We start from the raw sequence: 24,538 nt of genomic DNA, 5'->3' as shown, positions 1-24,538 counted from the left end.
GCCACCACTCCAGGTGGGGCTCATTAACCTGATGAGCCAGGTGATGGCTTAAAACCCGTGTTCGGGGACGGAGATGGGGCTGTAAATTTCCCCGTGTGGGACAATAAAGGACCTGAATCTGATCGGGGCGAGGGTCAGCTGCGGCCGGGCGAACGCATCCACTTGAGAGTGCCAGTCTCGTTGGATTTTGTTATACCATGTTGCACCTCATGCTTTCACCTTCACCACTGATTTTTCACTTTAGTTATTCAATAAATCCCTTTTTGTTAAAATCCTTAGAAGTGCGTGGTCTCCCCTTTTATGTTGTGGTCATTCGGAGCCAAGTGGCCATGACAAAATAGAGGCATTATAGGTGTGGACCGAACAAACTGCTCATTCCCCCCCCCACCATCTCACGGAAAATATGTCTTTTTTGAACGTGATTCAAGTATTGAAGGCAACATACATGTCAAATGCACTCAATGGCATTATTAGAAGGCAATGTGAATAATGGAAACCTTATCCAAAACACATTAAACATAACTATTTTAATGATAAATTAACATTTTTACGTTTATTCTAAGAAAGCTGTTGAGACCTAGATGAAGTCCAAAACATTCAAATCAAAACTGGTGCCTGCCATCACACCATAAAGATCTAATTCTTTAGGCTATAGTGAGACTCTTTTATTTGCAGCAATTGTGGGAAAGTATTTACCAGAGAGACGAATTGTGTTATTGTGTGTGCGTGTGTGTAGGGGAAATAAACCCCGGTTAAACCAGTATGACAAGACCAAAACTGCACCACCCACACCTACGACGGAGTGTTGTCAGTTGCTAAAATCCCACTCCCCCCTCCCTCTCTCTCGTTCTCTCCCATTGGTTTATTCGGAACATAAAGCAATTATGCGTTAAAATTAAATAAATGAGGATGATGCTATCGAGGTTTTCTGTGACGTCAGTGCACCAAACCGCGCTGGCCTTGCAAAACTGTGCGATACCGTTGCCACAACAACCCTAAGAGAGAGAAGCGTGTTCTGAAGATCCCTCCACATCAGACAACAAGCCGTGACACGTCAGGTGAGCTGGCCAAGAATGTGACCTGAGCTGCGAGAGCTGCTGTGATTGGCGGAGAGCGCCGCCCGTCAGCGCTCGGAACAGGCCTTCAGGTTTCGACTCAGACGCGTTTGTATTTGCCGGGAGGCTGTGCATCTCTCCGCTAAAGTTTTAGCCCTTCTTTGGAGAAATCGACTGACTTTATAGCTCCTGGTAATGGATTGGAGATTTTTCATCTGGACCCTGCTGTGTCTGTGTGAGTACAGATTAACTCTGTCTAGAATTTGCATATGTTTCCCTTTTGCGCTTGTCACACGCCTGCCTCAAACCCGCCACACCTGTTTGCGCTTCTTTCTTTTTTTTTTTAGAACAGATCCACCGCAGTTCAGCCATTAGATTACTCTTTTTTCGTGGCACAACTCACTTTTTTCAAGTAACAAATTGTTTTTTAAAACAACGCGCAATTGATGTTTCACCTTTTACATTTACGCATTAAATATCACTCTTCGTTACTGCAACAAAGAAAACAAATATTTACGTTTGTTGCTTTATTAGACACACATTTAACATGTATATCGAGTTGAAATGAAAATAGAAATATTTGTTTTTTCCCGTTTAGTGAAGTTTTATATTCCAGGGAAATTGTGTGTGTTTCTGTAGTCGTAGTCGTAGTCGTTCAAGGATGGGTGCGGTAATATGGCTGCTGTAGATCTCATTCCCAGTCTGTATATCTTACTCACAGATAGTAATACAGTCAGGCCATGACAAAAACTAAACAAAAAAGTCAATTTTAAAGTGCATTTCTTCCATATTCTCCTGAAATGTTCGCTTTGTTTTGAAAATCAAGAAGGCTATGTCTCCGGTTTTAAAATTCTTCTCTATTCTGACCATATTCACCAATTTTCATTCCACCACGTTTATCTGCATAATTCTGTGAAAGTCACATTTACTGTCATTACTGTTTCTCCTGTGCATGCCTGAAAGCGCGGCCAGGTGTCGAAGCCCTGAACGTGGACATCCCTGAAGATCTCTATGAGTTTGCCAGAGGGGACAACATCACGCTGCCCTGCAACTTTAAACCAAGTATAAAACCATCTCTGATCATCATCACGTGGTCCGCTGAGGCTGAAGCAGCCGGCGCTAAAGAGGTCAGATTGCTGTCCTTGTGTGATGGATTATTGGCTGTTTCTCATAACCAAGACAACTCAAATTCTTCCCATTTTTCTTGTGCTCTTCATCTGACAGAAATTGATCCTCACCCATTATTCTAGTACTGCAGTTACCGACATCTCACCGCCATACGAAGGCCGAGCGAGCCTGGATGTAGATGTTGACCAGGGGAAGGCTAACCTGAAACTGTCCTCCATCAAGATGGAGGACAACAAAGTCTTTGAGTGTCGTGTCCAAATCCCGCGTGATGATGAAGGCAAACCCGTCGACACAGCGAAACTGGTGGTTCTAGGTAACCATTGACTTAGTCGTGATAGTTGTAGTTTATTCTTGCTCATGATATCCTGCAGTTCCTGGCGGTTTTAGGGAGAAAATAAGTCCTTTTTTTGAAAACTCTTACTTTCCATGTGCAGTTCTGAGTTCTGTTAAGATTTTAACTCTTCCATGTTCTGTAGCAAAGGTCCCAAATCTGCGTAAGTTTAAAGGGTAGGGATAAGGGGAAGGGCTGCACAGGCCTTGAAATGCAGACAAACCAGGACCTGACTTGAACATAAATTTTCCAAAATATACCATGCCCACTGACGTCATGGCGGAGCGTAGACAAAAAAGGAAAGCATGCATCTGTAATTGAGCATAATTATTGATTTTAACACTTATGGCACTCGTATTTTTTAACAGATATTAAATCCTTAGCTGTTGCACATAAATATTTAGTCACCTTTGGAATTGTCAGTTCTATTTCAAAATTGTTCATTATAGCAATCAAACGCATCCATGGCCAATAATGGCTACACTGTTGGTAACTTCACTGCAGAAGTACTTCACTACATTTCACAAACACCTTGTCGTAGAATTGACCAGAACCACAGCGTCTATCACTATCACTTGTCGCTTCTGCTGACATAGCAACAGACTAGCGTCTGACAACTTTTGACAACATAGTGGTAGCCAAGTGGTGCTCAGTTTTCACGCCCTCCCCTTACCGTTCAGTTTTGAGGGAAAGGGGTGGACTAAGAGGAAGGGATAAAAAAAAGAATTGAGATTCAGCCTTAATCACAAGAGTAGTCAAATGTCAAATCTGTTTGTTTTCCAATAGTTGCACCTTCTGTCCCGATCTGTGCCGTTGAAGGAAAGAAAGAGTATGGCCAGAACATCAACCTGACATGCAAGTCTGAGGAAGGCTCCCCGCCGCCCACTTATAAGTGGCAAGGTCGTGATGTCCGAAACATGCCACGTGTCCCAGACCCTAGAACAACTGACAGTAAGTAAAAAGCTAAACTACAGTGAACAGTGGTGATGGAGCACCATCCTGCCTGATAATTGTCTAATGATTCAGCTGTTTATTTGTCTTTCAGAGGACGGCATCCTGTCTCTCTACAACATCTCCAAAGATACATCAGGATATTACATCTGCACCTCATCCAACAAGATCCGGTCCGCTCAATGCAACATCACCCTCGCAGTCATGCCGCGTAAGCATAAATTTGACCTCTTGTCACCAAAACCACCATCAAAACTATCCAATCAATAGTTCCTCCATCTTTTCATCACAACATCTTGGTCCCATCCTCCTTGCAGCCACCATGAACCTTGGATCCACTGGAACAATTATCGGCATTGTCGCAGGTGTAATCGGGCTCATCGCAATAATCGTTATCGTCTATTGTTGCCGCCGGAAGAAGAAGAAGAAGCAACAAGATGCTGAATATGCTATGGGGTAGGGCATGAGTGCACACACACTCACTGTGATGGAAACCTGTGTGATACTGATGAAGTGGAAGGTTAGACCAAAACAAGGCAATGCACAACATTGTTGAAAACAAAGATTTTTAGAATTTTTATATCAAGAAGAGAAAATCTATACGATCTGAGAGATCTTTGGAAGCGGTGATCATTTGTTGGAGCTTGCAGATGGGTGGCTAAACCTGTGAGGGAAGTGAGACGGTGTAGCACACATTTTGGGTAAAGCTGCATTTCCCTTTTCATTTTCAGAGTTCGTGAAGATGAGTACCATGACAAAGAGGAAGCAAAAAATGGTGAAAGTCGGCATCCCGACGGACAGGAGGACCCTGTTGACATCCGTGACCGTCGCGAGGAACGGAGTGAGCGCAACTATGACGATCGGCAAAGCGACTATGACGATCGGCGAAGCGACTATGATGATCGCAGGGACCGTCGTCGCGACTACGACGACCGGCGCAGCGACTACGACGACCGGCGCAGCGACTACGACGATCGGCGCAGCGACTACGACGACCGGCGCAGCGACTACGACGACCGCCGTGACAGGTACGATGAGCCCTACAATCGTCGTGATGACAGAGGACGCAGAGACCACTATGACGACCGCCGGTACGATGAGCCCTACGATGATCGCGAAAGCAGCAGACCACGAGTGCCAGCCAATAAACCACCAAAAAAGGACTATGACGATTAATTAAATCCACCACTTTCTCTTTTGTCATCTCTGCAGTAAGGTTTGACAAAAACTTACTGCTTTTGCTTCGATCAAACTTTGATCACGCGAAGTTAAGCACTGTAATGTATTTTTGTTAGGCTTTAATAATAGCTAATAATAATGATATTGATACTACTACTAATAATAATATGTTGTTGGTTCTAGATCTCAAGGTCATTGTGGGTATTAGAGAGCTTAGGCCCACAAGACTAGTTGCTGTGGGATTGAACCACAGCAACCGACCTCGACCTGTAAAATAGCATTTATCTAAAATGGTTCCAATTTTCTTGGATAGCTTCTTTCATTTTCTTTTCTCTTTTTGCTGTCAGGATTCTTCGTTGACTTCAGTATTTCAGTATTTTCCTTCCACAGCCCAAGAACCCATATGTACTGTTATATACGGTATAGTAAGTACACAACCTTGGATAAAATATACACTGAGGGAAGGCTGGATAAAATGCATCCATCACATTGATCTCACATTTGTACTAGTTAATTGGTATTGTGCAACATTTTTGGAGAGATTCAATGTGGAAGATTTTAGAATCCATTAGACAGGATGGACTAGTTTCATACACTGATTCAGAGTTTAAAGATATCTATTTTAAATCCTTGTTTTATTGCATACCAAGGCTTATATGACATTTTATAGGTCCACCACCACTAATTTCACACCTGTTAAACAAACATTGGTAATTTTGTTTTTTATGGTTAACTTTTTAGGTCACCGGTTTTCCTGTGATGCTTTTGTTAATGGGTAACTTTTAGGGTCGTGAAAAGTTGTCTTTTTTTAAAAACTGTATATGTCTCTAGGTTTTTATCATCAGAGTTGCAAATGTTAGAAGGTGCAAAGCTTTCATGTTGATGTGGAAATGACTTAAACATGTCAAACATGTACAGCAGTCAAATAGCAAAAGTTTATGTGCCACATTACAGTGATGTATGTTTTTATATTTAGAATTACTTTTTAATACAGAAATATGAGGATGTGCTATATGCTTCCAACTCAGCCTTTGTAATATTATCAGCCTTGTCGTAGTTTTCTGGAACCCATTTTGTGATTGCCCATGAAGTGTGACGCAAACAGTGATTCAATAAAATAAGCAAAGCAATATTTTGCAAGTGACTGAGGATGAGATAAAGAGGATAGAGTCATGTAGGCATATTATTGTGTCCAAATTAGTCAATAAATGCTAAATTGTAATGGAATACATATTTGCATTAGCACAAAAAAATGGAGCTTGATGTGTAATTCAGTAGCGTCGCTGACCAGCCGGGATCAGAGAGCAGGCTGAAGTCTTTTCATCTTTCTCTCTAATTTTACATTTTTCAGCCATGCATTCACCGTGGCATTGATTCATTTGCGAAAATATGAGCAGTGTGTAATATTTTTTTCTATCTTTACTCTGCTGTGCCTGTTATTTATTTTGCCTTCAGCCATATTGTTGTCTAACAGTACCGATCCTGTGCACTAGATGGCAACATTACTACTCATTTACATATGATGGGCATGCAAATTCAGTATAATTAAAAGCAGGTTATGAATTGGTCTAACTTTAGACAGCTGCCAATTTTTTTTCTGTTTTGTTTTTTTCCCTTTAGTAAAACCGTCCCCCTTTTATTTCGGATTTAATCAATCCATTGTCTCGTAGTTTTGTTGGCGCTTATACAGCGATTACGACCCCCGGATATGCAGTATTAAAACTCCAAAATAAAACAAAATTTGACCAGATGAGATATTTTTTCCACATGAGGCTAATCGAGATCTTAAGTAGCATAGTGGCCTTCTACCAGTTTTTCCTCATCACACATATCTTTTTCTTCACAATTGTACAAAAAGAAGGGGTGGTAATGTGTTAGATATGTGTTTAGTCTGTAAATTTAGCATGAGAACAAACTAAAAAAAAAACCAAGTCCATCCGTGCGCATCCTAGTTTCTCGTCACATTACTATTTTGAAAGTCATAACCGGAAGTTCTGAATTTTATTTTGTTGAGTTTGATTGTCCCGCTGCCGCTGTCCCGTTATTTGCTGGTTCAAACTATCCCGAGTCTGGAGCGTCTGGAATCCCAACGTGAGATGAAAAAGAAAAGGTGGACGACCTCCTCCCAAAGATGAAATTCATACGTGCCGTTTGGAAAATGTTGTCGATGGAGTGGTGGATTTTTATCGTTTGCCTGGCAGGTAAGAGAAATAAAGATGGAATCCAGCGAGTGAAGTGGTTCAGCAGGTTGTTTCACTGGATGTCGGAGTTGGGGACTGAAGTTTAACAGCTGAGCTAAGCCTTTAAGAAGTGATTCCAACTTTGCGATCTTTTTATCATAATTCCACGCCAGATATTCTTACGATGGTGCTTGTTGTTCTGAGGACATCCCAGTTCAAACAAGATTCTATAATAATAATAAAGAATTGATGCTAGCGTAGCACTATGTTTAGCCATGTGTAAATGATTCGACCAGCAGCTTTGAGGTTTGTGGATTAAGAGGCCTAACTGACTCAAATTTTCTACGTTTTAAAGACACAACACCTTAAAAATGGACCGTCCGCTCGTATATCGGTAATAATCTAATTTAACATAATTTAATGTCCCACACCTGTGACATATGGACGTCATAAAGTTTTTAAACAGTCCCCTTAAGTGAGGGGAATTTGGGATGGGCACAAAAAATTGTAATTCTTCAAATTCTTCCCTCTTGACCCGTGCACTTTAAACTAACCTTAAGACACAATTTCAAGCAAACGGAAAGGATGATATTTTCCCATCACAAACCAATTAGAAAAGCCTCCTCCTGTTTTCATTTTCTTCTCTGGGGGTGGCTTATTCTCAAAACTAATAAATCCTGGATCACCCCAACACTAGGAAGAACAACCTCTTGGCTTTTCCCCTTAAAAAACATAACTATTTCATTTAAACAAGGTAGAAAAAGAAGTTCTTCCATGTGTTTAGTGAGCGTGATTCTGTTCAGTCTGACACAAAACAATGCTTCATTTTTCATAAAGCCTCACAACTTAAGCCAAACCTCTGCTCCAGATCCAGATTGGCTTTAGATGAAACACAAAAGGCTGCACATACCAGGGGCAGTGGGAAAATTAAATAAAGACTACCAACTTAAGCAAATCTTTTTCTGGAGGCACTGACAGGCCTCTACCTAATATAAAATCCTTGAGGCAGATGTAGCCTTAAAGATGAGCAAGTGGTGTTATTTGGGAATATTTTATAAGGCACAAAGAAGCACTTAGTAGAAGAAAGAACCGCTTGTTTTCCTAAATTGGCTGAAGTCTCTTCCATTCCCCTTCCTCTAGTCTGATTCACTCATATCTCCTGCTGCTTAGCCTTCGAAACACAACATAGCAGTGGCAGCGCAGACAGATGTTTATGGGTGTGTGTGTGGGGGGTGTTTTCCTCACATGGTCACCTCTGATCTGTATCTTACTGTTCTGCAGAGCTTCGGCTTCCGCTCATAAGCAGCATCCTGCAGCTACAGAGTCCCGGCCAACTTAGTCAGCTTTATTTAATTGTACCTACCTTTACAGTGATTTTTACACTCAAACTAAAGGAAAACCACATTTGGTATGTCTCCTTTACTACGTGTACTTTTGGAAAGCACAGTGATTTTACTACCGTACATGTCATTATTCAAGGAAAGCATCAGATCTGGGATTTGATTTGTACAAAAAGCAAAGAACAGGTGTCTCCTTAAACCTTGAGTCCCAATACCACATTTCATGGCTATTTTGTGTTTTCACATTTGTGGTGGATTAGAAAAAGCCAGAGCACTTCCAAGTCCTTTTTTTTCTGATGAAAAAAAATGCAGGCACGCATTCAGTGGTTTAATGCTGCTAAATCAAACTAGTTGAGATATAATTGCAACTTTCATTTGTACCTGGTCTTCTTAAGACAAACAGACCAAACAGTTCAGCCTGCAATCAGCTCCAAGCCAGCCGTCAAATCCAGGAGCCTCCAACACACACACACACACACACACACACACACACACACACAGGCGCGCACACACAGAACCCATCAATGGGCTGAGGGCTTTAACAATGTACAGAGCAGAACAGATGTAACACAATGTACCAATTACAGTAAAAACAGAAGACTAATTACTGCTATACATGTACAAAAAATGTTGGACACTAGTCTTCAAGGTCTATCTCTCTCGGTTGAGTAAAGGTGGAGCTCAGATGGCCTTAGAGGTGGGATTATCCGAGTCTTAGTGAACCTTTTCTTCTTCACACTTCCACAACCCTCCCTCATTATCTCCCACAGGTGTCCTCCCACCTCCCTCCCTTGGGGTCCATGTGTTTGTGAGGGATGAGAAGCGGTATGCTGTGCTGTTCCAGTCCGTGGTCCTGCCGTGCCAGTACAACAGCGTGTCCACGCAGACCCCCGTGGTGCAGTGGGTGTACAAGTCGTACTGCCGTGACCGCACGCGGGATTCGTTCAGCCACGCCGATGTACTGAGTGGCGGCCTGGGAGGAGGCGGGCTGAACGGCGGGTCCGGAGGGGCAGGCGGGGGATACGAGACGGGGATGAGAGCGAGTTATCTAGATTGCGCAGACAGCAGCAGGACGGTCCGAATGGTTGCCTCCATCTCGGGTTCCTCTGTCACTCTGTCAGAGTACTACAAGAACAGAGACATCTCCATCAATAACAGTAAGAATTAATTTTAAGACCTTATCAAAAGGAATAATATCGACCTTAATAGTGACGCTTGCAAAAATGCTGCAGCATTAGAACACATTTAAAAGCAGTAGTGTTAAACCTCTCAGTAAAGGCACTTGCATTGCCATGTTCGTACCAGTTCATGCAGATTGCCCAGTATTGCCATGCCTCTCACTGTCCAGAGTGCAGGGTTACTTTCACACCATTTAAATTAGCTGAAGGACAGCGTGAGTAAGTGTATGAGAGTGTGTGTTGGTTGGCGAGAGAGAGGTAGTCCTGTTTGCAGGCCTCAGATTTACGATGCTGTAACTCTGAGCGAAGAATCAAGCGTCTCTTCAGCAGCCAGAACAAGAGACAAAAGGAGCCGCTTTCACGCCGTCCTCTCATTTATCCTGACCTCTCACTCTGCCCCACTGATCTTCCACTTTTATTCCGTCTCTCTGGTTCTCCATCATCTGCGCTCATGTGCATCCACGGCACTTTGTTTTTCCCAGTTTAGTTCCTCCCTTGAAACCCGTCATACACTGACAAACTAGACAAAACAGAAAGTTGTCACCTCAGTGTGTTGGCTCTTGCGATGCCCAACCGTCCGTGTCCTTTTTATCCTATTCAGGGCCACAGGGAAGCTGTCCCAGCGTGCACTGGCCAGTGGTTGTTCGAGACTTTCAATTTCACGGAACAGATGGATAAACCAAAACAAGGATTTCAACCTTTAAATGGCAAACCAGTAGAATACTTGTGTTTAAGATATTAAATGGATGAAATTATATGAAATAAAGGGAAATTAAGCATGCGAAAAGGCGGCAGTAAAGTCTGGGTTTGCTTCTGCAGTTCATCCCGCACATCTCTCCTCCCCTTTCCTCATTCAAGAGGAAAAGGAAGTGAACCTTGCAACTCATTTCCTGTTTGCTGTATTTCTGTCTGACCTATTCAGAAGCACAATTACTCTCTGCACAATCTTCCTCCCAAATTGTATTTGAATTGTTCATGTAGGCAGCACTATTAGAAAAATGTAAGTCCTGTAGGTACTGTATATTTGTGTGCATTCCTATATTTTTGACAATGACTTGGTTCAGAATAGTTGCTGGTTATTTACAAATAATTCCCTTTTTTGTCCTTCAGAGGCCGACCTGAGGATAGGAGACGTGCAGTGGGGAGACAGTGGAGTGTACATGTGTAAGGTGGTTATATCTGATGATTTGGAAGGACAGAATGAAGCCTCAGTGGAGCTACTGGTTCTTCGTAGAATGCGACCTGAGCTGCGAGAGCTGCTGTGATTGGCGGAGAGCGCCGCCCGTCAACGCTCGGAACAGGCCTTCAGGTTTCGACTCAGACGCGTTTGTATTTGCCGGCAGGCTGTGCATCTCTCCGCTAAAGTTTTAGCCCTTCTTTGGAGAAATCGACTGACTTTATAGCTCCTGGTAATGGATTGGAGATTTTTCATCTGGACCCTGCTGTGTCTGTGTGAGTACAGATTAACTCTGAATTTGAATATGTTTCCCTTTTGCGCTTGTCAAACGCCTGCCACAAACCCGCTACACCTGCTTTTTTCTTTTTTTTAGAACAGATCCACCGCAGTTCAGCCATTAGATTACTCTTTTTTCGTGGCACAACTCACTTTTTTCAAGTAACAAATTGTTTTTTAAAACAACGCGCAATTGATGTTTCACCTTTTACATTTACGCATTAAATATCACTCTTCGTTACTGCAACAAAGAAAACAAATATTTACGTTTGTTGCTTTATTAGACACACATTTAACATGTATATCGAGTTGAAATGAAAATAGAAATATTTGTTTTTTCCCGTTTAGTGAAGTTTTATATTCCAGGGAAATTGTGTGTGTTTCTGTAGTCGTAGTCGTACAAGGATGGGTGCGGTAATATGGCTGCTGTAGATCTCATTCCCAGTCTGTATATCTTACTCACAGATAGTAATACAGTCAGGCCATGACAAAAACTAAACAAAAAAGTCAATTTTAAAGTGCATTTCTTCCATATTCTCCTGAAATGTTCGCTTTGTTTTGAAAATCAAGAAGGCTATGTCTCCGGTTTTAAAATTCTTCTCTATTCTGACCATATTCACCAATTTTCATTTCACCACGTTTATCTGCATAATTCTGTGAAAGTCACATTTACTGTCATTACTGTTTCTCCTGTGCATGCCTGAAAGCGCGGCCAGGTGTCAAAGCCCTGAACGTGGACATCCCTGAAGATCTCTATGAGTTTGCCAGAGGGGACAACATCACGCTGCCCTGCAACTTTAAACCAAGTGTAAAACCATCTATGATCATCATCAGGTGGTCCGCTGAGGCTGAAGCAGCCGGCGCTAAAGAGGTCAGATTGCTGTCCTTGTGTGATGGATTATTGGCTGTTTCTCATAACCAAGACAACTCAAATTCTTCCCATTTTTCTTGTGCTCTTCATCTGACAGACATTGATCCTCACATATTATTCTAGTACTGCAGTTACCGACATCTCACCGCCATACGAAGGCCGAGCGAGCCTGGATGTAGATGTTGACCAGGGGAAGGCTAACCTGAAACTGTCCTCCATCAAGATGGAGGACAACAAAGTCTTTGAGTGTCGTGTCCAAATCCCGCGTGATGATGAAGGCAAACCCTTCGACACAGCGAAACTGGTGGTTCTAGGTAACCATTGACTTAGTCGTGATAGTTGTAGTTTATTCTTGCTCATGATATCCTGCAGTTCCTGGCGGTTTTAGGGAGAAAATAAGTCCTTTTTTTGAAAACTCTTACTTTCCATGTGCAGTTCTGAGTTCTGTTAAGATTTTAACTCTTCCATGTTCTGTAGCAAAGGTCCCAAATCTGCGTAAGTTTAAAGGGTAGGGATAAGGGGAAGGGCTGCACAGGCCTTGAAATGCAGACAAACCAGGACCTGACTTGAACATAAATTTTCCAAAATATACCATGCCCACTGACGTCATGGCGGAGCGTAGACAAAAAAGGAAAGCATGCATCTGTAATTGAGCATAATTATTGATTTTTAACACTTATGGCACTCGTATTTTTTAACAGATATTAAATCCTTAGCTGTTGCACATAAATATTTAGTCACCTTTGGAATTGTCAGTTCTATTTCAAAATTGTTCGTTATAGCAATCAAACGCATCCATGGCCAATAATGGCTACACTGTTGGTAACTTCACTGCAGAAGTACTTCACTACATTTCACAAACACCTTGTCGTAGAATTGACCAGAACCACAGCGTCTATCACTATCACTTGTCGCTTCTGCTGACATAGCAACAGACTAGCGTCTGACAACTTTTGACAACATAGTGGTAGCCAAGTGGTGCTCAGTTTTCACGCCCTCCCCTTACCGTTCAGTTTTGAGGGAAAGGGGTGGACTAAGAGGAAGGGATAAAAAAAAGAATTGAGATTCAGCCTTAATCACATGAGTAGTCAAATGTCAAATCTGTTTGTTTTCCAATAGTTGCACCTTCTGTCCCGATCTGTGCCGTTGAGGGAAAGAAAGAGTATGGCCAGAACATCAACCTGACATGCAAGTCTGAGGAAGGCTCCCCGCCGCCCACTTATAAGTGGCAAGGTCGTGATGTCCGAAACATGCCACGTGTCCCAGACCCTAGAACAACTGACAGTAAGTAGAGGAAGATCCATTTCTGTTATTGTTGCTTGTACGTCCTGCCTTTATGTGCTGCAAAAATGTGCACAAAGCTAAACTACAGTGAACAGTGGTGATGGAGCACCATCCTGCCTGATAATTGTCTAATGATTCAGCTGTTTATTTGTCTTTCAGAGGACGGCATCCTGTCTCTCTACAACATCTCCAAAGATACATCAGGATATTACATCTGCACCTCATCCAACAAGATCCGGTCCGCTCAATGCAACATCACCCTCGCAGTCATGCCGCGTAAGCATAAATTTGACCTCTTGTCACCAAAACCACCATCAAAACTATCCAATCAATAGTTCCTCCATCTTTTCATCACAACATCTTGGTCCCATCCTCCTTGCAGCCACCATGAACCTTGGATCCACTGGAACAATTATCGGCATTGTCGCAGGTGTAATCGGGCTCATCGCAATAATCGTTATCGTCTATTGTTGCCGCCGGAAGAAGAAGAAGAAGCAACAAGATGCTGAATATGCTATGGGGTAGGGCATGAGTGCACACACACTCACTGTGATGGAAACCTGTGTGATACTGATGAAGTGGAAGGTTAGACCAAAACAAGGCAATGCACAACATTGTTGAAAACAAAGATTTTTAGAATTTTTATATCAAGAAGAGAAAATCTATACGATCTGAGAGATCTTTGGAAGCGGTGATCATTTGTTGGAGCTTGCAGATGGGTGGCTAAACCTGCGAGGGAAGTGAGACGGTGTAGCACACATTTTGGGTAAAGCTGGATTTCCCTTTTCATTTTCAGAGTTCGTGAAGATGAGTACCATGACAAAGAGGAAGCAAAAAATGGTGAAAGTCGGCATCCCGACGGACAGGAGGACCCTGTTGACATCCGTGACCGTCGCGAGGAACGGAGTGAGCGCAACTATGACGATCGGCAAAGCGACTATGACGATCGGCGAAGCGACTATGATGATCGCAGGGACCGTCGTCGCGACTACGACGACCGGCGCAGCGACTACGACGACAGGCGCAGCGACTACGACGACCGGCGCAGCGACTACGACGACCGGCGCAGCGACTACGACGACCGCCGTGACAGGTACGATGAGCCCTACAATCGTCGTGATGACAGAGGACGCAGAGACCACTATGACGACCGCCGGTACGATGAGCCCTACGATGATCGCGAAAGCAGCAGACCACGAGTGCCAGCCAATAAACCACCAAAAAAGGACTATGACGATTAATTAAATCCACCACTTTCTCTTTTGTCATCTCTGCAGTAAGGTTTGACAAAAACTTACTGCTTTTGCTTCGATCAAACTTTGATCACGCGAAGTTAAGCACTGTAATGTATTTTTGTTAGGCTTTAATAATAGCTAATAATAATGATATTGATACTACTACTAATAATAATATGTTGTTGGTTCTAGATCTCAAGGTCATTGTGGGTATTAGAGAGCTTAGGCCCACAAGACTAGTTGCTGTGGGATTGAACCACAGCAACCGACCTCGACCTGTAAAATAGCATTTATCTAAAATGGTTCCAATTTTCTTGGATAGCTTCTTTCATTTTCTTTTCTCTTTTTGCTGTCAGGATTCTTCGTTGACTTCAGTATTTCAGTATTTTCCTTCCACAGCCCAAGAACCCATATGTACTGTTATATACGGTATAGTAAGTACACAACCTTGGATAAAATATACACTGAGGGAAGGCTGGATAAAATGCATCCATCACATTGATCTCACATTTGTACTAGTTAATTGGTATTGTGCAACATTTTTGGAGAGATTCAATGTGGAAGATTTTAGAATCCATTAGACAGGATGGACTAGTTTCATACACTGATTCAGAGTTTAAAGATATCTATTTTAAATCCTTGTTTTATTGCATACCAAGGCTTATATGACATTTTATAGGTCCACCACCACTAATTTCACACCTGTTAAACAAACATTGGTAATTTTGTTTTTTATGGTTAACTTTTTAGGTCACCGGTTTTCCTGTGATGCTTTTGTTAATGGGTAACTTTTAGGGTCGTGAAAAGTTGTCTTTTTTTAAAAACTGTATATGTCTCTAGGTTTTTATCATCAGAGTTGCAAATGTTAGAAGGTGCAAAGCTTTCATGTTGATGTGGAAATGACTTAAACATGTCAAACATGTACAGCAGTCAAATAGCAAAAGTTTATGTGCCACATTACAGTGATGTATGTTTTTATATTTAGAATTACTTTTTAATACAGAAATATGAGGATGTGCTATATGCTTCCAACTCAGCCTTTGTAATATTATCAGCCTTGTCGTAGTTTTCTGGAACCCATTTTGTGATTGCCCATGAAGTGTGACGCAAACAGTGATTCAATAAAATAAGCAAAGCAATATTTTGCAAGTGACTGAGGATGAGATAAAGAGGATAGAGTCATGTAGGCATATTATTGTGTCCAAATTAGTCAATAAATGCTAAATTGTAATGGAATACATATTTGCATTAGCACAAAAAAATGGAGCTTGATGTGTAATTCAGTAGCGTCGCTGACCAGCCGGGATCAGAGAGCAGGCTGAAGTCTTTTCATCTTTCTCTCTAATTTTACATTTTTCAGCCATGCATTCACCGTGGCATTGATTCATTTGCGAAAATATGAGCAGTGTGTAATATTTTTTTCTATCTTTACTCTGCTGTGCCTGTTATTTATTTTGCCTTCAGCCATATTGTTGTCTAACAGTACCGATCCTGTGCACTAGATGGCAACATTACTACTCATTTACATATGATGGGCATGCAAATTCAGTATAATTAAAAGCAGGTTATGAATTGGTCTAACTTTAGACAGCTGCCAATTTTTTTTCTGTTTTGTTTTTTTCCCTTTAGTAAAACCGTCCCCCTTTTATTTCGGATTTAATCAATCCATTGTCTCGTAGTTTTGTTGGCGCTTATACAGCGATTACGACCCCCGGATATGCAGTATTAAAACTCCAAAATAAAACAAAATTTGACCAGATGAGATATTTTTTCCACATGAGGCTAATCGAGATCTTAAGTAGCATAGTGGCCTTCTACCAGTTTTTCCTCATCACACATATCTTTTTCTTCACAATTGTACAAAAAGAAGGGGTGGTAATGTGTTAGATATGTGTTTAGTCTGTAAATTTAGCATGAGAACAAACTAAAAAAAAAACCAAGTCCATCCGTGCGCATCCTAGTTTCTCGTCACATTACTATTTTGAAAGTCATAACCGGAAGTTCTGAATTTTATTTTGTTGAGTTTGATTGTCCCGCTGCCGCTGTCCCGTTATTTGCTGGTTCAAACTATCCCGAGTCTGGAGCGTCTGGAATCCCAACGTGAGATGAAAAAGAAAAGGTGGACGACCTCCTCCCAAAGATGAAATTCATACGTGCCGTTTGGAAAATGTTGTCGATGGAGTGGTGGATTTTTATCGTTTGCCTGGCAGGTAAGAGAAATAAAGATGGAATCCAGCGAGTGAAGTGGTTCAGCAGGTTGTTTCACTGGATGTCGGAGTTGGGGACTGAAGTTTAACAGCTGAGCTAAGCCTTTAAGAAGTGATTCCAACTTTGCGATCTTTTTATCATAATTCCACGCCAGATATTCTTACGATGGTGCTTGTTGTTCTGAGGACATCCCAGTACAAACAAGATTCTATAATAATAATAAAGAATTGATGCTAGCGTAGCACTATGTTTAGCCATGTGTAAATGATTCGACCAGCAGCTTTGAGGTTTGTGGATTAAGAGGCCTAACTGACTCAAATTTTCTACGTTTTAAAGACACAACACCTTAAAAATGGACCGTCCGCTCGTATATCGGTAATAATCTAATTTAACATAATTTAATGTCCCACACCTGTGACATATGGACGTCATAAAGTTTTTAAACAGTCCCCTTAAGTGAGGGGAATTTGGGATGGGCACAAAAAATTGTAATTCTTCAAATTCTTCCCTCTTGACCCGTGCACTTTAAACTAACCTTAAGACACAATTTCAAGCAAACGGAAAGGATGATATTTTCCCATCACAAACCAATTAGAAAAGCCTCCTCCTGTTTTCATTTTCTTCTCTGGGGGTGGCTTATTCTCAAAAAATAAATCCTGGATCACCCCAACACTAGGAAGAACAACCTCTTGGCTTTTCCCCTTAAAAAACATAACTATTTCATTTAAACAAGGTAGAAAAAGAAGTTCTTCCATGTGTTTAGTGAGCGTGATTCTGTTCAGTCTGACACAAAACAATGCTTCATTTTTCATAAAGCCTCACAACTTAAGCCAAACCTCTGCTCCAGATCCAGATTGGCTTTAGATGAAACACAAAAGGCTGCACATACCAGGGGCAGTGGGAAAATTAAATAAAGACTACCAACTTAAGCAAATCTTTTTCTGGAGGCACTGACAGGCCTCTACCTAATATAAAATCCTTGAGGCAGATGTAGCCTTAAAGATGAGCAAGTGGTGTTATTTGGGAATATTTTATAAGGCACAAAGAAGCACTTAGTAGAAGAAAGAACCGCTTGTTTTCCTAAATTGGCTGAAGTCTCTTCCATTCCCCTTCCTCTAGTCTGATTCACTCATATCTCCTGCTGCTTAGCCTTCGAAACACAACATAGCAGTGGCAGCGCAGACAGATGTTTATGGGTGTGTGTGTGGGGGGTGTTTTCCTCACATGGTCACCTCTGATCTGTATCTTACTGTTCTGCAGAGCTTCAGCTTCCGCTCATAAGCAGCATCCTGCAGCTACAGAGTCCCGGCCAACTTAGTCAGCTTTATTTAATTGTACCTACCTTTACAGTGATTTTTACACTCAAACTAAAGGAAAACCACATTTGGTATGTCTCCTTTACTACGTGTACTTTTGGAAAGCACAGTGATTTTACTACCGTACATGTCATTATTCAAGGAAAGCATCAGATCTGGGATTTGATTTGTACAAAAAGCAAAGAACAGGTGTCTCCTTAAACCTTGAGTCCCAATACCACATTTCATGGCCATTTTGTGTTTTCACATTTGTGGTGGATTAGAAAAAGCCAGAGCACTTCCAAGTCCTTTTTTTTCTGATTAAAAAAAATGCAGGCACGCATTCAGTGGTTTAATGCTGCTAAATCAAACTAGTTGAGATATAATTGCAACTTTCATTTGTACCTGGTCTTCTTAAGACAAACAGACCAAACAGTTCAGCCTGCAATCAGCTCCAAGCCAGCCGTCAAATCCAGGAGCCTCCAACACACACACACACACACACACACACACACACACACACACACACAGGCGCGCACACACAGAACCCATCAATGGGCTGAGGGCTTTAACAATGTACAGAGCAGAACAGATGTAACACAATGTACCAATTACAGTAAAAACAGAAGACTAATTACTGCTATACATGTACAAAAAATGTTGGACACTAGTCTTCAAGGTCTATCTCTCTCGGTTGAGTAAAGGTGGAGCTCAGATGGCCTTAGAGGTGGGATTATCCGAGTCTTAGTGAACCTTTTCTTCTTCACACTTCCACAACCCTCCCTCATTATCTCCCACAGGTGTCCTCCCACCTCCCTCCTTTGGGGTCCATGTGTTTGTGAGGGATGAGAAGCGGTATGCTGTGCTGTTCCAGTCCGTGGTCCTGCCGTGCCAGTACAACAGCGTGTCCACGCAGACCCCCGTGGTGCAGTGGGTGTACAAGTCGTACTGCCGTGACCGCACGCGGGATTCGTTCAGCCACGCCGATGTACTGAGTGGCGGCCTGGGAGGAGGCGGGCTGAACGGCGGGTCCGGAGGGGCAGGCGGGGGATACGAGACGGGGATGAGAGCGAGTTATCTAGACTGCGCAGACAGCAGCAGGACGGTCCGAATGGTTGCCTCCATCTCGGGTTCCTCTGTCACTCTGTCAGAGTACTACAAGAACAGAGACATCTCCATCAATAACAGTAAGAATTAATTTTAAGACCTTATCAAAAGGAATAATATCGACCTTAATAGTGACGCTTGCAAAAATGCTGCTGCATTAGAACACATTTAAAAGCAGTAGTGTTAAACCTCTCAGTAAAGGCACTTGCATTGCCATGTTCGTACCAGTTCATGCAGATTGCCCAGTATTGCCATGCCTCTCCCTGTCCAGAGTGCAGGGTTACTTTCACACCATTTAAATTAGCTGAAGGACAGCGTGAGTAAGTGTATGAGAGTGTGTGTTGGTTGGCGAGAGAGAGGTAGTCCTGTTTGCAGGCCTCAGATTTACGATGCTGTAACTCTGAGCGAAGAATCAAGCGTCTCTTCAGCAGCCAGAACAAGAGACAAAAGGAGCCGCTTTCACGCCGTCCTCTCATTTATCCTGACCTCTCACTCTGCCCCACTGATCTTCCACTTTTATTCCGTCTCTCTGGTTCTCCATCATCTGCGCTCATGTGCATCCACGGCACTTTGTTTTTCCCAGTTTAGTTCCTCCCTTGAAACCCGTCATACACTGACAAACTAGACAAAACAGAAAGTTGTCACCTCAGTGTGTTGGCTCTTGCGATGCCCAACCGTCCGTGTCCTTTTTATCCTATTCAGGGCCACAGGGAAGCTGTCCCAGCGTGCACTGGCCAGTGGTTGTTCGAGACTTTCAATTTCACGGAACAGATGGATAAACCAAAACAAGGATTTCAACCTTTAAATGGCAAACCAGTAGAATACTTGTGTTTAAGATATTAAATGGATGAAATTATATGAAATAAAGGGAAATTAAGCATGCGAAAAGGCGGCAGTAAAGTCTGGGTTTGCTTCTGCAGTTTATCCCGCACATCTCTCCTCCCCTTTCCTCATTCAAGAGGAAAAGGAAGTGAACCTTGCAACTCATTTCCTGTTTGCTGTATTTCTGTCTGACCTATTCAGAAGCACAATTACTCTCTGCACAATCTTCCTCCCAAATTGTATTTGAATTGTTCATGTAGGCAGCACTATTAGAAAAATGTAAGTCCTGTAGGTACTGTATATTTGTGTGCATTCCTATATTTTTGACAATGACTTGGTTCAGAATAGTTGCTGGTTATTTACAAATAATTCCCTTTTTTGTCCTTCAGAGGCCGACCTGAGGATAGGAGAGGTGCAGTGGGGAGACAGTGGAGTGTACATGTGTAAGGTGGTTATATCTGATGATTTGGAAGGACAGAATGAAGCCTCAGTGGAGCTACTGGTTCTTCGTAGAATGCGACCTGAGCTGCGAGAGCTGCTGTGATTGGCGGAGAGCGCCGCCCGTCAACGCTCGGAACAGGCCTTCAGGTTTCGACTCAGACGCGTTTGTATTTGCCGGCAGGCTGTGCATCTCTCCGCTAAAGTTTTAGCCCTTCTTTGGAGAAATCGACTGACTTTATAGCTCCTGGTAATGGATTGGAGATTTTTCATCTGGACCCTGCTGTGTCTGTGTGAGTACAGATTAACTCTGTCTAGAATTTGAATATGTTTCCCTTTTGCGCTTGTCAAACGCCTGCCACAAACCCGCTACACCTGCTTTTTTCTTTTTTTTAGAACAGATCCACCGCAGTTCAGCCATTAGATTACTCTTTTTTCGTGGCACAACTCACTTTTTTCAAGTAACAAATTGTTTTTTAAAACAACGCGCAATTGATGTTTCACCTTTTACATTTACGCATTAAATATCACTCTTCGTTACTGCAACAAAGAAAACAAATATTTACGTTTGTTGCTTTATTAGACACACATTTAACATGTATATCGAGTTGAAATGAAAATAGAAATATTTGTTTTTTCCCGTTTAGTGAAGTTTTATATTCCAGGGAAATTGTGTGTGTTTCTGTAGTCGTAGTCGTACAAGGATGGGTGCGGTAATATGGCTGCTGTAGATCTCATTCCCAGTCTGTATATCTTACTCACAGATAGTAATACAGTCAGGCCATGACAAAAACTAAACAAAAAAGTCAATTTTAAAGTGCATTTCTTCCATATTCTCCTGAAATGTTCGCTTTGTTTTGAAAATCAAGAAGGCTATGTCTCCGGTTTTAAAATTCTTCTCTATTCTGACCATATTCACCAATTTTCATTTCACCACGTTTATCTGCATAATTCTGTGAAAGTCACATTTACTGTCATTACTGTTTCTCCTGTGCATGCCTGAAAGCGCGGCCAGGTGTCGAAGCCCTGAACGTGGACATCCCTGAAGATCTCTATGAGTTTGCCAGAGGGGACAACATCACGCTGCCCTGCAACTTTAAACCAAGTGTAAAACCATCTATGATCATCATCAGGTGGTCCGCTGAGGCTGAAGCAGCCGGCGCTAAAGAGGTCAGATTGCTGTCCTTGTGTGATGGATTATTGGCTGTTTCTCATAACCAAGACAACTCAAATTCTTCCCATTTTTCTTGTGCTCTTCATCTGACAGACATTGATCCTCACATATTATTCTACTCCTGCAATTACCGACATCTCACCGCCATACGAAGGCCGAGCGAGCCTGGATGTAGATGTTGACCAGGGGAAGGCTAACCTGAAACTGTCCTCCATCACGATGGAGGACAACAAAGTCTTTGAGTGTCGTGTCCAAATCCCGCGTGATGATGAAGGCAAACCCTTCGACACAGCGACACTGGTGGTTCTAGGTAACCATTGACTTAGTCGTGATAGTTGTAGTTTATTCTTGCTCATGATATCCTGCAGTTCCTGGCGGTTTTAGGGAGAAAATAAGTCCTTTTTTTGAAAACTCTTACTTTCCATGTGCAGTTCTGAGTTCTGTTAAGATTTTAACTCTTCCATGTTCTGTAGCAAAGGTCCCAAATCTGCGTAAGTTTAAAGGGTAGGGATAAGGGGAAGGGCTGCACAGGCCTTGAAATGCAGACAAACCAGGACCTGACTTGAACATAAATTTTCCAAAATATACCATGCCCACTGACGTCATGGCGGAGCGTAGACAAAAAAGGAAAGCATGCATCTGTAATTGAGCATAATTATTGATTTTAACACTTATGGCACTCGTATTTTTTAACAGATATTAAATCCTTAGCTGTTGCACATAAATATTTAGTCACCTTTGGAATTGTCAGTTCTATTTCAAAATTGTTCGTTATAGCAATCAAACGCATCCATGGCCAATAATGGCTACACTGTTGGTAACTTCACTGCAGAAGTACTTCACTACATTTCACAAACACCTTGTCGTAGAATTGACCAGAACCACAGCGTCTATCACTATCACTTGTCGCTTCTGCTGACATAGCAACAGACTAGCGTCTGACAACTTTTGACAACATAGTGGTAGCCAAGTGGTGCTCAGTTTTCACGCCCTCCCCTTACCGTTCAGTTTTGAGGGAAAGGGGTGGACTAAGAGGAAGGGATAAAAAAAAGAATTGAGATTCAGCCTTAATCACAAGAGTAGTCAAATGTCAAATCTGTTTGTTTTCCAATAGTTGCACCTTCTGTCCCGATCTGTGCCGTTGAAGGAAAGAAAGAGTATGGCCAGAACATCAACCTGACATGCAAGTCTGAGGAAGGCTCCCCGCCGCCCACTTATAAGTGGCAAGGTCGTGATGTCCGAAACATGCCACGTGTCCCAGACCCTAGAACAACTGACAGTAAGTAAAAAGCTAAACTACAGTGAACAGTGGTGATGGAGCACCATCCTGCCTGATAATTGTCTAATGATTCAGCTGTTTATTTGTCTTTCAGAGGACGGCATCCTGTCTCTCTACAACATCTCCAAAGATACATCAGGATATTACATCTGCACCTCATCCAACAAGATCCGGTCCGCTCAATGCAACATCACCCTCGCAGTCATGCCGCGTAAGCATAAATTTGACCTCTTGTCACCAAAACCACCATCAAAACTATCCAATCAATAGTTCCTCCATCTTTTCATCACAACATCTTGGTCCCATCCTCCTTGCAGCCACCATGAACCTTGGATCCACTGGAACAATTATCCGCATTGTCGCAGGTGTAATCGGGCTCATCGCAATAATCGTTATCGTCTATTGTTGTTGCCGCCGGAAGTAGAAGAAGCAACAAGATGCTGAATATGCTATGGGGTAGGGCATGAGTGCACACACACTCACTGTGATGGAAACCTGTGTGATACTGATGAAGTGGAAGGTTAGACCAAAACAAGGCAATGCACAACATTGTTGAAAACAAAGATTTTTAAAATTTTATATCAAGAAGAGAAAATCTATACGATCTGAGAGATCTTTGGAAGCGGTGATCATTTGTTGGAGCTTGCAGATGGGTGGCTAAACCTGCGAGGGAAGTGAGACGGTGTAGCACACATTTTGGGTAAAGCTGCATTTCCCTTTTCATCCAGACCACGAGTGCCAGCCAATAAACCACCAAAAAAGGACTATGACGATTAATTAAATCCACCACTTTCTCTTTTGTCATCTCTGCAGTAAGGTTTGACAAAAATTTACTGCTTTTGCTTCGATCAAACTTTGATCACGCGAAGTTAAGCACTGTAATGTATTTTTGTTAGGCTTTAATAATAGCTAATAATAATGATATTGATACTACTACTAATAATAATATGTTGTTGGTTCTAGATCTCAAGGTCATTGTGGGTATTAGAGAGCTTAGGCCCACAAGACTAGTTGCTGTGGGATTGAACCACAGCAACCGACCTCGACCTGTAAAATAGCATTTATCTGGAATGGTTCCAATTTTCTTGGATAGCTTCTTTCATTTTCTTTTCTCTTTTTGCTGTCAGGATTCTTCGTTGACTTCAGTATTTCAGTATTTTCCTTCCACAGCCCAAGAACCCATATCTACTGTTATATACGGTATAGTAAGTACACAACCTTGGATAAAATATACACTGAGGGAAGGCTGGATAAAATGCATCCATCACATTGATCTCACATTTGTACTAGTTAATTGGTATTGTGCAACATTTTTGGAGAGATTCAATGTGGAAGATTTTAGAATCCATTAGACAGGATGGACTAGTTTCATACACTGATTCAGAGTTTAAAGATATCTATTTTAAATCCTTGTTTTATTGCATACCAAGGCTTATATGACATTTTATAGGTCCACCACCACTAATTTCACACCTGTTAAACAAACATTGGTAATTTTGTTTTTTATGGTTAACTTTTTAGGTCACCGGTTTTCCTGTGATGCTTTTTTTAATGGGTAACTTTTAGGGTCATGAAAAGTTGTCTTTTTTTTAAAAACTGTATATGTCTCTAGGTTTTTATCATCAGAGTTGCAAATGTTAGCAGGTGCAAAGCTTTCATGTTGATGTGGAAATGACTTAAACATGTCAAACATGTACAGCAGTCAAATAGCAAAAGTTTATGTGCCACATTACAGTGATGTATGTTTTTATATTTAGAATTACTTTTTAATACAGAAATATGAGGATGTGCTATATGCTTCCAACTCAGCCTTTGTAATATTATCAGCCTTGTCGTAGTTTTCTGGAACCCCTTTTGTGATTGCCCATGAAGTGTGACGTAAACAGTGATTCAATAAAATAAGCAAAGCAATATTTTGCAAGTGACTGAGGATGAGATAAAGAGGATAGAGTCATGTAGGCATATTATTGTGTCCAAATTAGTCAATAAATGCTAAATTGTAATGGAATACATATTTGCATTAGCACAAA

General features: G+C 41.9%; 3 protein-coding genes across 7 annotated transcripts; all 3 read left to right on the top strand.

The window, feature by feature from the left end:
- The first annotated feature begins 1,071 nt into the window (after positions 1-1,071).
- On the top strand, positions 1,072-24,419 carry LOC115251929 (cell surface A33 antigen-like). Of its 2 annotated transcripts, XM_029845749.1 has the most exons (8): positions 1,072-1,290; positions 2,019-2,182; positions 2,280-2,496; positions 3,301-3,465; positions 3,560-3,676; positions 3,783-3,921; positions 4,197-4,626; positions 23,271-24,419. In XM_029845749.1, the coding sequence occupies exons 1-8, from the start codon at positions 1,251-1,253 to the stop codon at positions 23,283-23,285; spliced, it is 1,287 nt and encodes a 428-aa protein (XP_029701609.1). In that variant the 5' UTR covers positions 1,072-1,250; the 3' UTR covers positions 23,286-24,419. The 2 variants fall into 2 exon arrangements, with proteins under 2 accessions (XP_029701609.1, XP_029701608.1); XM_029845748.1 differs by lacking the exon at positions 23,271-24,419 and having other exon boundaries at positions 1,073-1,290; positions 4,197-5,774.
- LOC115251930 (cell surface A33 antigen-like) lies at positions 10,512-15,324 on the top strand. 4 transcript variants are annotated; one of them, XM_029845751.1, is made up of 7 exons: positions 10,512-10,794; positions 11,512-11,666; positions 11,764-11,980; positions 12,786-12,950; positions 13,110-13,226; positions 13,333-13,471; positions 13,747-15,324. In XM_029845751.1, the coding sequence occupies exons 1-7, from the start codon at positions 10,755-10,757 to the stop codon at positions 14,189-14,191; spliced, it is 1,278 nt and encodes a 425-aa protein (XP_029701611.1). In that variant the 5' UTR covers positions 10,512-10,754; the 3' UTR covers positions 14,192-15,324. The 4 variants fall into 4 exon arrangements, with proteins under 4 accessions (XP_029701611.1, XP_029701610.1, XP_029701612.1 ...); XM_029845750.1 differs by having other exon boundaries at positions 10,513-10,794; positions 11,503-11,666; XM_029845752.1 differs by lacking the exon at positions 10,512-10,794 and having other exon boundaries at positions 11,525-11,666; positions 11,798-11,980.
- On the top strand, positions 18,736-24,419 carry LOC101065221 (cell surface A33 antigen-like). The gene is made up of 7 exons (XM_003969847.3): positions 18,736-18,875; positions 20,007-20,348; positions 21,062-21,225; positions 21,323-21,539; positions 22,344-22,508; positions 22,603-22,719; positions 22,826-24,419. Exons 2-7 carry the CDS (start codon positions 20,309-20,311, stop codon positions 22,930-22,932), a joined length of 810 nt encoding a protein of 269 aa, XP_003969896.2. The 5' UTR covers positions 18,736-18,875; positions 20,007-20,308; the 3' UTR covers positions 22,933-24,419.
- Positions 24,420-24,538: the final 119 nt, after the last annotated feature.

The sequence above is a fragment of the Takifugu rubripes genome, chromosome 13, assembly GCF_901000725.2.
Source record: "Takifugu rubripes chromosome 13, fTakRub1.2, whole genome shotgun sequence".
In the NCBI taxonomy this organism is placed as follows: domain Eukaryota; kingdom Metazoa; phylum Chordata; class Actinopteri; order Tetraodontiformes; family Tetraodontidae; genus Takifugu; species Takifugu rubripes.
The sequence above is the reverse complement of the archived record's forward strand: the minus strand, read 5'-3'. Positions and strand labels throughout refer to the sequence as shown.